The 12,319-nt window shown below is 38.1% G+C and overlaps 1 protein-coding gene across 5 annotated transcripts in view; it reads left to right on the forward strand.

The window, feature by feature from the left end:
* Window positions 1-12,319, forward strand: part of HHAT (hedgehog acyltransferase) — a 198,279-nt gene that overhangs the window by 25,403 nt on the left and 160,557 nt on the right. For all 5 annotated transcript variants that reach the window (XM_068939741.1, XM_068939740.1, XM_068939742.1 and 2 more), the window contains one exon: window positions 6,623-6,794. In XM_068939741.1, coding sequence (XP_068795842.1) covers window positions 6,623-6,794 — 172 coding nt within the window. The remainder of the gene's footprint in view (window positions 1-6,622; window positions 6,795-12,319) is intronic.

The following is a 12,319-nucleotide window of genomic DNA, read 5'->3' on the forward strand; positions in this document are numbered from 1 at the left end:
CCTTTATATCTAGTGTTTGGGCACAGAAAAGTTGATTAGACTGTAAGGTTAGAGAGAAAGAGAGGGTAGCAAGAAACAACAAAAAAAGGTACTGAAGGCTATCAGATTAATCTTTTCTATCAGGCCCTAATCTCTATTTCCTTCTGAACTAAATATCTATTTTTCAGTCAACTAGGTACTCTGAAAAAACAAATAGAAAATGAGTTTTCATGCATTTTAATAGAAGAGAATTTTAATAGACTTTAGAAAGAGAAGAAGAATAGAAGAGAATTTTAATAGACTTTAATAGGAATATCTATAACTGATTCTGTATAATTTTTCTTTCTTCCTAGTTATTTAGAAGTTTTTCCATTTCTGTGTAATCTTGAGAAAATAAGAATTTGTTCGTTGCCTAAAACTATATCTTCCACTGAATTTTGATGATATTCCCATAACATTATTTGATATTAAGCTAGGTTAGTTCTGAGCACATCAATGGTAATTTGACAATACTTCAAGATATTCCACATTAGAAAATAAAATTCTTCTACTTTTCAGTTTATTTTTGTCTGACATAGATCCATCCATTCAACTGTGTCACTACATTCCTAGATTATTCATAATTTTAGTATATAGCTACTATATTTTTATTTTACTTCCCTCCTTAAGGAGATGAGGCGACCAGTACTTCAGGAGTGTTAATTAACTGCATAGCAAATGGGAAAACATATTTTCATGCTTTATTGCTTTCCTTTTTTTTTTTTTTTTGCACAATTTGGTAAGAAATGAAATAACTATCAATGATGTTTATGGCTAACATCAATAGGATAAAGGTTTATTCAGATAAGTGGTCAGTTCAAACCATGACATTACTGTTCATGTTTATATTTGGAAGTCTGTGAATTGCTTACTACTTTATATTTGGAAACTTTCTGTTGAAACCATAAGAGATAGAAATTAGCTTTTATGAAAATGGAAACTGAGATTTTGGTTGAGGCATGAGTGGCAAGTCTGACAGTTGTTTGTATTTAATGACTTTGGAAAACACAAGGTTGAATTTTTTTTTTTTTAAATTATCCTGGACTGGATATTGCAGGAATAAAAGAAGACCACGGGACTCTTATCTCTAAACTGTGACTTCAGAGAGGCCAATAGGAAGCCTAAATAAATAGTTGGCCTCATAGTTTTGTAAGTGGTGGATTCCTGTCATCTATGTTGGTGATTTTGGTCAGATTCATATCTTGATCAAAGAACTTATACCACAGAATTCTTTCCTATAATTGATGTAAGTTGTTACTCTTGCATTTTTGCTGTGTGTATGTTGTGGAAACTCCTTTGACGGCACAGACTTTCTTTTGTAAGAGTGATATTATTTGCGTGTTCTTAAAACATAGCAAATCTTACAGTTTTGCCCTAATTATCAGAGGCAGCTGGTGTATAATTTCAGCACAGAAGAAAGATAATCTCTTGTACAGATTCACTTGCTAACTACTATGTATGTCTGATGTAGTAGTATTGTTGGAAAGTCAATCACAGTTCACAGAGATTGCTGTTTTCTGTTAGTGAAGAAATAGCTTGAAGAAACACTAGGACATCAAATGCGGTTTACTGTTGACTGTTTAAGATGGAGATAACGTAGAGGTGCAGTTCTTAAGCAAACCAGAGCTGTGAAATTCAAACAAAGACGACTGATGAAGTAGCTTTCACTATTGCCAGAGCACATGGGATTTTAAGGCAAATAAATTCTAGCTGAGAAGAGGAGGTTAGTCTAGTTATGGCCATAACTGCAGCTGAAAGCAAATGATCAGGTGTACTGACAGAGTCCAAAGCAGTTCAGCCCAATTGACGGACGATGAGATAGGCTGCTATGGCTTGAGTTACCTGGGGAATGTCAGGAACTTTCACCAATGGGGCTGTGCTTTTGTGAGAGCTACTGAAATGGCGTCCTTGTAGCTAAGTCAGCCTGCAGGGATCAGCTCTGCTTCCCTTCTGCTGCAGTGGAGAACATCTGATTCCTTTACTGAAAGAATGCAAGCTTTTGTGAATCATACAAGTGAAATATGAGAGGCAAGGTATGTCCCTAAATAGACACTAAAATTGTAAAGCTGACTAATGTATTTGCATGCTCATTTGCCATTAGATTTAATAGTAGGCAGGTGTCCAAATCCTCTGTGGCTTTGAATATCTCAGCATGAGCTCTTAAATGAGCCTGGAGACTGGAGGCTGTAGAATAGGAACCAGAGGTGTTGAAATGCTAATTGAGCTATGACTGACAGAAGTGTTGTGTGAATTAAAGGGGCAGAGTCAAGTGATCTTTCATCACTGTGAGGAAAGTTGGTTTCTTCAAGTGCTTACTTGGCAATGAGATGTCATTAAGGGAGATGAGTCAGATAAGCAAATGCATCTGGAAGACTGACAGAAACATGTAATAAGCAATCTTCCAGTCTTCACTGAGAACAAGCCAATCTGTGCATCTTTAAAACCCTTTTCAGGAAAAGAACATAGCTGGGGGAAATGGGGATTAAAAACCTTGAAATGAATAAGATGGTTCTCCTTTTAGATTGACTTGCATGGAAACTGAGGAAAGTATTTCTTACTATTTACTATTTTTTGGCTTCTAAAATGTGTTAAACTCCACCTATGATCCTGTACCTCTTGTGGAAAGAGATGAGTTTCTCGAGGAATGTTTCAGAAGACCTATGCAAGACCTTGAGTAAAGAGTGGACTAGAGATAGTTGGTAGGAAAAATTGTGCATAGGATTTTGAAATGAAACTTTGATTATCTGCATATGGCCTTTCTTCCCTTATAAAGACAGTCTCTATTCTTTGTATGAGACAAAGTGCGGAGAAGACAAACGCAAAGAAGGCTGGGATGCCTATGTCAATAATATGTTCTCATTTAAATATGCATATGTTTCTTGGTGGTGTTTGCTTGAAGTGCATTTTCCGACTTATTACACGAGAAGAAGATACTACCTTGACAGCTGAGATTAGAGAAGGGTTTCTAAGTTAGCAGTTTTCAGCATTATGCTCGAAGTGCACAATATAAAAAGTATATTTATTGCTCTTAGCACAAAAGGAGAATGAGAACTACAGAACCACTTAACTGAAGCTGGTTTTGAGAAGAGTGTTGCTTTTCAGCACACTGGAAAGCAGAATTCCTGAAAAAGGAAACTGAAAAACTGATGTATGAACCAAAGAGCTTAGTAGTAATACTGGTAATATGCATTCTTTGCTATGCAAAAATGAGAAACTGTGACATTTCATTAATGGCCTTTTAAAATTTCTGGATGGAAGTAGTACAAAGAAGTTCTAGTCATAGGTTTGAAGCTCCATTGTGCAAATACCTGCAATTAAATGGTAGTCTCCAAAATATCATCTAGATAGGACAAATTTACCTAAAACTATTTCAAGGGAATAGTGCAAGTGAACAGTGCTAATGGAGTTCTAGCTCTATGTTGTACTTGCAAATATGACTTTTTGCCCATGCAGATGGGTGGGATTGCTTATCTTGCACGTGCATTTTTGGTGGCCAGTTGAAAACTTGCCTCTTCTGCGCAGATTTTCATCTATCTTTGGTTTTACATGTGAAATATTTATTTTCAGAGCTGATTTTAGTGGGTAGAAGCACAGTGACAAACACAAGTAGGAATTTTGGCATGCCATATAATAGGTATGCATAGAAATTACTAAACACTTACGCAATCCTATCTTTTCATTAAGTTATTTGATCAAATTCTGTTTTACTGCAGAAGGAAGGTGAAACAATAGTATACAAACATGTTTACTGTGGTCAGTGCCTAAGAATTTGGGGGGCATCTTGAGAAACTTGTCAACTGCAAACCTTCCCTTATCTGATTTTTCACTTGAACTTAACGGGTGTTTGCTCAACACATCACGTGGGTTTCACTGACCTTGGCAATTCTGCAGGCGAAGAATGATGAACTGTTCTCAAGTAATAATCCAATGCAGCTGGTAGAAGTTTGAGATATTTTAAGAGCAAGCAGTTACTTTTTTTTCTGTGTGTTTGGTAGAACTGCTGCTTGAAAAATCTTATTCTCCTTCACAGTTGTAGTTTCATCCAACTTTTTTTCGTTATTTATAGATGTTGATAAAGTACAGGAATTAAAAAATGAATGTCTCATGTCTGGATTCTGTTAAGGTTAATAGCACTTGTCCTTTTCTGCAACAGATTGGTTCTGTAGGACCTGAGAAAATGATTAATGATCAGCCATAGTGTGCGCTGGTTCCATATCCTCAGGACTGAAATGTTAGTTTTGTGCATAGTTTTCCTTGTACTTTGGTGTTTGGTCATTATGATTTTACTGCTTTCTTCAGAATAACTCGGCCTGTTTTTGAGGTGTCTGCCTGCTCTATAGGTTGCTTGGACAGTTTGAACAAGTAGCCCTTTTAGTGTTCTGCAGTAGAATTATGTTACTTCTCTTTGCTGCGGGCTACCAAAGTGTATGCATATTGTGATTTTGTGAATGTCTGTGGAAGGAAGGACGGGGCTTTCTCCTGCATGAGATGTGTTGCTGATGACTGTGTACTTCCGAAACTGGAAGACTTCAGTTGCTGCAAAGTATTAATGTTTGAGGAATGCATGGTGAGTGTGTGAACTAGGATACACCAACCTGTATAGAACATTACATGATGTCTATGACATCAAACACAATAAGGCCTTTTGGAGTCCTCAGTTACTGAAATACTCTGACAGAATTTCATACTCATGGCACAGAATTAAACTGCTCACTAAAGCATGTTGAGTGTTTTGGTTTGTGTTTTTTTTTTTTTTTTTTTTTAAGTGGCCATGCTTCTCGTAAGACTTAGGATTTCTTAGCTTTATTTCAGTTTGTTGCAATCAGCTGAAATGCTCTAGTTGACTATCTGACTTCTTTTGTTGTCTAGCTTTCTGCAAGGTCAGCAATGATACCTTGAGAACTTCTGTTCTTATTAACAGGTACCCTCAAGTGTGTGTTTTTTTTTTTTAAGTAAGGGCTCTTCCTAGATTTCTTTCTAAAACATCTTCCTTAGGATAGGATGTCTGATTAATTGTCTTTTAGTGCAAAGATTGTTTAAGTAAGATGTGAGTACCCTTCTTGCTTGTTTCTTTTTATTCACGTTTAAGCATAGCTCTCGAGTCGTTAGACAACAGTTTGCTAACCCAAAGCAAAAACCCAATTTCTTGTTTGCTGGGTTTTTTTTTTTTTTTTAATAATAGCGTTACCCATTCAAGACTCTTTAATTATAGGAGGTTTTTACAAGAGTCTGAAGGGAAAAGCTTTCTCTGAAAATTAGCAACTTGAAAGGAACAGGGTTTTTGCTGAGGATACTGCCTTTCTGTTTATGCTCTTAGCATGATTTCCATGGTGTCTGGGAACTTCCACAAAACTTATAAGACAAAATAATTTAACAGTCGCATGGAGAGAAAATTGTATGAAAGCTCCATGTCTTGCTTGTAAACCTCTCGTCCAGATGGGTGGGCAGCTATCTACCTCTACTTTTTATAGGTAATTTATACCTTCTTGTGAGACTTTTGTTTTGCTCCTGTACAGCGCCTTCTATCTATGTTGAAATCTTCTATTTGAACAGGCCTTAGGATGATTAGTGCCATTGGAAGATATGCAGAAAAAAGTTAGAAAAGTTAAGAAAAGTTCTGTTGTCATATGCTTCATATGTTTTTTGCTATATCATATATTTGTTAATGCAGATATAAACTTGTGTTTATATCTGAGTAGATACTTTTTGCTGTATTAAACATGTAGGAATTTATTCACGCAGTCACGGTCTATTCTCTAAAAGGCTGTCAAACTTGAGAATTTCTAGTAATGAAGTGGCTTTTACCAACCCAGTTCTTCCTTGAGCCATCTTGAAATTGATAATATGGAATATAACGGACCTTAGGCCTCCTGCTCCTAAATTTGTTTGGCAGCAGCTGGAGGAAATTCGTGACTATGATGCAATCTCTGAATTAACAGTGCAGGGATAAAAGTGAGGCAGGCTTTGCATCTTTGTATGTTCAGAGATATGCCTGCAGGACCAGACCGTTTAAAGTGTCCATTTGGAATAAATGGAAATGGGAGCAGGTACAAAGATCATACATGTAAAGCACATACAGTGTGCACTAGCAAAGCATTGTGCAGACCCTTTGGCACCTGAAAAGTATGAGGTAAGAATAGTCTGGTTCTTCCTGCATTAGGGGGCCGAATGTGGAAAGTACACCATTGTAGTGGATACCGTTGCATTCCCAGAGGGTTCAGCTGCACAGATAGTTTTGCAGTTTAAGGAGAATGGGAATGTCCTGTGGAGGTATGGAAAAGTTCTTCAAGGCATGCAAATGGAACTAAATAGCTGTTAAGTACTGCATGTAGTCTTGTGGTATTGACCGGAGACTTTTATTTGGCTTTGTTTACCATTCAGTTTTCTACTACTTGCTGATTTTTTTTTTCTACTTTCTAAATTTCGGAGTAGAAAATGGACTCCATTAAAAGAGTATGGCAAGAATTTCCAAATGCTCTAGTCAAAAATTCCCCTTAATATTAACAAAATAACAGATGAAATTAAAAAATGATCTCAATGTGATTATTTGAGTAAAACAGTTCATCATTTATGTATCATGTAACCTCTTTGGATTTCTTTTTAGATGAGGAGGCAAGAAGCCTTCAGTTTGAAGACGAATCTTGGAATTTTAATCGTGGGCATAATTCGCATTTTCTTTTGGTGGTGCTTGGCTGAGCTGATGATTCACCTCATGTACATCCATGCTATCTACAGTAGTTCTCCACCTTTGGAAGCTGTGTCATACTGGGCTTTAGGTTAGTGTGAAATACTGAACAAGTTCTCCTTCCCCCACAACCTCCAGAAACCCCCAGTCTATTTTTCTTTTATGTCCATCTGTTAGTACTTATTAATTGTATGATTGTATGTTATGACCATTCGATGTCAAAAACATGATTGAGACTATTAAGAGTACATGTAGGTCCTTTAGGAAGCTTACAGTTAACCTTATTGAACTGCTTGCAAAATTCAAAAATATTCTATATTCTGTATCCTGTTGTGCCCCCCCCCCACCCCCTCACCCCCATCTGAAAGGTGAGGGTGTTTCTAGTCCTTATATTTTTCTCTACCATAGAGCTGGTCATTTAAAACAAGAAAGAGTTTGTTTAGCCTATGGATGGAGGTAGGGAAATGTTAAGATTGAAAACATTTCTCATGCTTTATTGATCTCTTCTGTGTTTGGTGTTTTTAATTCTTTCCTCCAGCTCTTACTCAGTTCTTATCCATGGTGAAACTTAAAATGGCAATACTCACTAAAAGAGCAAAGGGAAGGGAGTGTGTGTGCAAGTGAGGTGACCCAAAAGTACTAATCTGTGCCTCTCTTTCTGTTTTCCCCTGCTCCTTCCCACCTTCCCCCACATTTGGTTAAAATTCTTTACTGTCGGTAAAAAATGAATGAGCACTCATGAATATAACATCAAATGGTAAGAGCTGTGCATACCGGTATGTTGATAGATGTAGGATAACCTGTAAGCCACTTGCAGACGTGGTTGGTATGACTTTTCCATTGTCCTGCTACATGTATCTCTGGGTTAGGGGGAAGGAAGCAGAGGAGCCCCCACCCTTTAAATTGGATTCTGAAAAAGACTTGATGAATTACTGATTTGAAGTAGATGCCTCTTATTATATCAGCAAGTAACAGGAATCAATACACATGCTGATAGGCCCAGTACAGGGTTTATTAAAGGTCACGTATGTATGATAGGGAGTGTATGTGTTGAAAGAGGACATATTGAGTTCTGGCCAGTAGAGGGCAATACTATACATAGAAAAAGACAGAGAGCTAGTTTGCTGAAAAGAGCAAACCTAGTGGTTTACCTCCATGGTTCACTCTCCTCATCCACAGTCAGTCGGTGTTTTGAAAGTTGGTTCTGACTTTGCATTTGCAAATGACAAGACAGAAATGTTAGAGTTACCTAAAGTAGCATTAGTGAGTGCATCTTTTTCTTCATCACATGTATACAGGTTAAAAGGAAAAAGTTTTCTGAAAGTGAAAAGCAACAAAACTTTCGCCAAATGGGAAATATGTTCATGCATTATACAGAAGGTATGACGAGCACTGGTCCATTGTGTTGCGAGACTGCCTTTTTTCCTAAAGGAGCTTACTCAGTGTCTCTTTGTGTGGAATTGTTCATGCTACGTGGTGGTGCAAAATAATAAGGCCAGGCCAGAGAAAAGGTACATAGTAGAATATTTAGAATCTTAGTTTAGATTCTAAATAGTTTAGATTGGAAGAGACTTACAGAGATCATGTAGTCCGATGCCCTGCTCTGGTCTAGGTACATCAGGTTGCTCAAGGAAGGCCTTGTCCAGTAGACTCTTGAACACTGCCATGGATGGAGACTCCACAACCTCTCTGAGCACTTGTTCCAGTATTTTATCAGCCTCAAGGTAAAAACAAAAACCCGAAACCAAAACAAAGTCCTACTATCTATATGAAACGTCCTATTTCCCAACCTATATTCATTGCCTCTTTTCTTATTGCTGTGCACATCCACAGGCTCCATCTTCTCTGTATCCTCTACTCAGATAGTCGTAGACAGCAGTCAAGTTTCCCTGAACCTTCTCTTCTGAAGCTGAACAAACCCATTTCTCTCAGCTTCTCTTCACGTGTTGTGTGCTCCACCCCTATCATCTTGGTGATTCTCCCCTGGACTTGTTTCAGGATGTCAATGTCTTTTTCGTAATGAGGAGCCCAAAGCTGGACACAGTATTCCAGACGCAGTCTCACAAATGCAAAGCAGAACAGAAAGATCACTTCTTTGGACCTGCTGGCTCCACTCTTACTGATACAGTCCAGGATGCGGTTGTCCTTTTTTGCTGCAAAGATGTGCTGCTAACTCATGTTCAACTTGTCCAGTAACACCCTCTAAACCCTTTTCTGCAGAGCTGCTTCATGAGCAGTCAGCCCCCAGCCTGTACTGTTGATGGGATTATTCCATTCAGATGCAACACTTTGCATTGGCTTTTGTTGATTCTTTCACCTGTTTGTCCATCTAGTCAAGGTCTCTCTGAACAGGAGCCTAGCCCTTCAGTGTATGGATTGTTCCCTGCAATTATATGATGTCATCTGCAAACTTGCTGAGGGTGCACTCTGTTCCATCATCCAGGTTGTTAATGAAGACATTAAACAATATTGGTCTCAGCAGTAATCCCTGAGGGACTGCACTAGTTAGTGGCTGTCAGCTAGGCTTTGTGCAGCTGATCCAGTCCTAGCCAAATTTCTTTCCACACTATCATCCAATTATACAGCCCATATCTCATGAATTTGGTTATGAGAGACTATCAGAGAATGTGTAGAATGTTCTGTGTATGTATACAACATATAGACAACAAACGTATGCAATACCCGTTGTCCTTCCTGAGTCCAAAGTGCCAGTCTCTTCATATAGAGAGCAGTGAGTTGTTCAGGCATCGTTTGCCCTCGGTTAAACCCATTTTGCTCTTCCCAATCTCATTCTGGTCCTTAATGCATTTAGAAGTGGCTTTTAGGAGAATTTGCTCCATAATGTTCTTAGGGACTGAAGGGAGGCTGACCCTCCTTATTTATGGTGAAGACTTTCTCTTGGATAAACAACAATGATGCCACACAAACTTTTTGTTTAGAGATGTTACTGTACTATAGATGGAAGAGCTGCTCTAATTGTAATCTCCATGAAGTCTCTTTAATTATGTTACTTGTAATTTATATGTGCAACTGTCAATTTTCAAGGTCATTAATTGGATGATAATAGCGTTGGGAATTGTAAGTAGAAGGCTAAAGACAGCGTACATGTGTTTTGTATAAAGGTAGAACTTCCAATTCCCTTCCCTCCCACCCACCCCTGTTTTCCTGGATTACTCCTCTCCCTACATTGCCTGTTTTGTTCATATCAGCCACTAGATTGTATTTCTGAGCAGAAAAGCAGCTTGCTTTGCCACCTTGTGGATCAGTGCGCTACAGAAGTACATCATCATCAGCCTTCTCTAAGATGGAGCAAATTGCATCCACTGTGCATCAGTTCTGTAATGAGCAGGAAAGCAAGTGTCTTGTTGCACTGAGGTTCCTGGATTTTAGGGATTTAAATGAAAAGTGATTGGAGCCCTGGCTGGAGGCTACTCTGAAGGACAGCAGCTTTTTAAAATTATTCTTCATACTATTATCATTAGTAGTATTACTATTTAGAAGAGCTTCTCTACTAAAAGAGAAAACAGACATTCATTATTTAGGTTCTTCAGCCAGACAATGCAAAATCTATTGTTGTTGAATAATTCATTTTTTTCCTTTTTGAATATTTATTTTTAGATGAGTGTGTATTATTGATAGAGCTGACCTGAGGTTGCATTCATCTCTTTTTCGTTGACTAAAAAACAATAGAAAACCATTACAAATCTGTTTTCACAGGATATTCTCTCCCCTGCTTGATAATACAAGCCCCACGTGGAAATATATATCAGAATTTCCTATGCTGTATATTCCTTCTCGCGTTTAAATTTTGTTTCCTTTAGCACTCTCTGCATACTGCTTTACACTTACGTGTTTATATCACAGAAAGGTTGGGTTGTGTTGGTCATAGCACAGGAAGAATGCAGTTCTCAAGTGGGAGTGCTTTGTGAGAGGGCGTGCTGGCAATGGTACTCTCTTTGATACCAGAAGGGTTAGAGCTCAGCTGCCTTTGATTATCTTCATTGCAGCAGAGTAACAGGGAGAGAGCGGTGTCAGAGAGAGCAAAACCTATGCTGTTGTTTTTGATGTACCCTTTTAGATTGACTGCTCGTGTCCAGAGCGACTAAGATGTTTTCAGCTGAGTAACTGCAACTCTACACAGTCTGCTGGAGAACAGATGCAGTGCGTATTAACAAGAAAGCTGCATCTACTGGTCTGAAGAAAGCACAGTTTCATAATGACCACAGCCATGTTTGGTAGCAAGATGAATGTCCAAGTAGAAATGTCACAACCTCCTGAATAGAGGAGGAGGTGAGAGCTAGCTTTGGTCAGAGGTGTTTTTGGACATCCACATGTCAACTTCTGAGGGTAACTTTAGGTATAAATGACCTCAGGTCATCCTCCCATACCTTCTATCCCTGAAGAGACTTTATTCTTTTCCTTTTTGGGCAGTGGAAATCTTATTCTGTGTCTAGATGTTGGGGAGGCTATACCCCCTTGGTAGTGTGAGACAGAGATTATATAATCAGTTCAAAGTCTTTCACCTGTTTCTTCACTATCACTTGTACTGGCCAGTGTAGCCTTTCAATATGATGGGTTTCAAAGGTTCTGTAATCTTACAGCAGAAAATGCTATAATAGTCTCTTCTCTCCAAGAATCCCCAAGATATAATGAACACCCAAAAGCACAGTAGCAAGTATTGCTCATAGACTGGTCCTCGCCACTCTCCTCTGAATTGCTTGTTCCTCAGAATTTCTCATCCTGCCCCTTCTCTGTTCAAGGCAGACCTCGGCTTCACGTTCTTCTCAGTAGTGCAAATATTTGCACCCATCAATAGTAAACTGTTGGTATATTGAACAGTATCAGGGCACTTGTGCACAGTTGTATTTATTCTATTCTGAGCATCAAGCACAGCGTTTACCGCAATTCCATTTTTTTGTGTCAATGCTGCTCTTCTCATTCTTACAGCTTTGGGCATATTGTCTTAAAGGATGGGATACTTTTAGAATTAATAACATAGCAGGAAGACTTGTATTTCATGACAAAGAAAATGATAATTTATTCTTCTCAATTTTAAAAATTATTTGAACTTAGTTTTTGTATTTTACATTGCATAAAGGAGATATGCAGGCAGTGAAGACTGAAGCCACTATTGATTCCAAAAATCTACTCTAATGGTGAACTGCAGTATACTATAACGATAGCCATGCCAGGCCAGATCAAAAGCCTTTGTGCTCTAGTGACTAATCTCAAGCAGTTCTCTGTAATGCAACTGGGGAATGGAAAAAATAATAAAAAGGTAGGTGGGTTGTTGATCCTTGGTATGGTATGTTGTTCTGGCTTCTGTAGCTGAATGACTGATTCACTGGCTTATATAGTACTACAGGGAGTTCAGCAGTACTAGTTGCAAGATCTTAAATTGAAATCATTGATTTTTTTTCTTCACTATGACAACATAGAAATAGTAAAATAGAAATAGTAAAATTCACTCTGACATGGGGAAGTTTTCCTTTTATATGGAAACAGGAATGCCTATTGAATGTTACTAATTCATCTATTTTTAAATCTGATTCTGAAAATGTAGAGGTTAAAGAGCACTGTCTATATTTCCCATACGAGGCTTCAAATTTAGCCTTG

Source organism: Struthio camelus, chromosome 3 (genome assembly GCF_040807025.1).
Source record: "Struthio camelus isolate bStrCam1 chromosome 3, bStrCam1.hap1, whole genome shotgun sequence".
Taxonomy (NCBI): domain Eukaryota; kingdom Metazoa; phylum Chordata; class Aves; order Struthioniformes; family Struthionidae; genus Struthio; species Struthio camelus.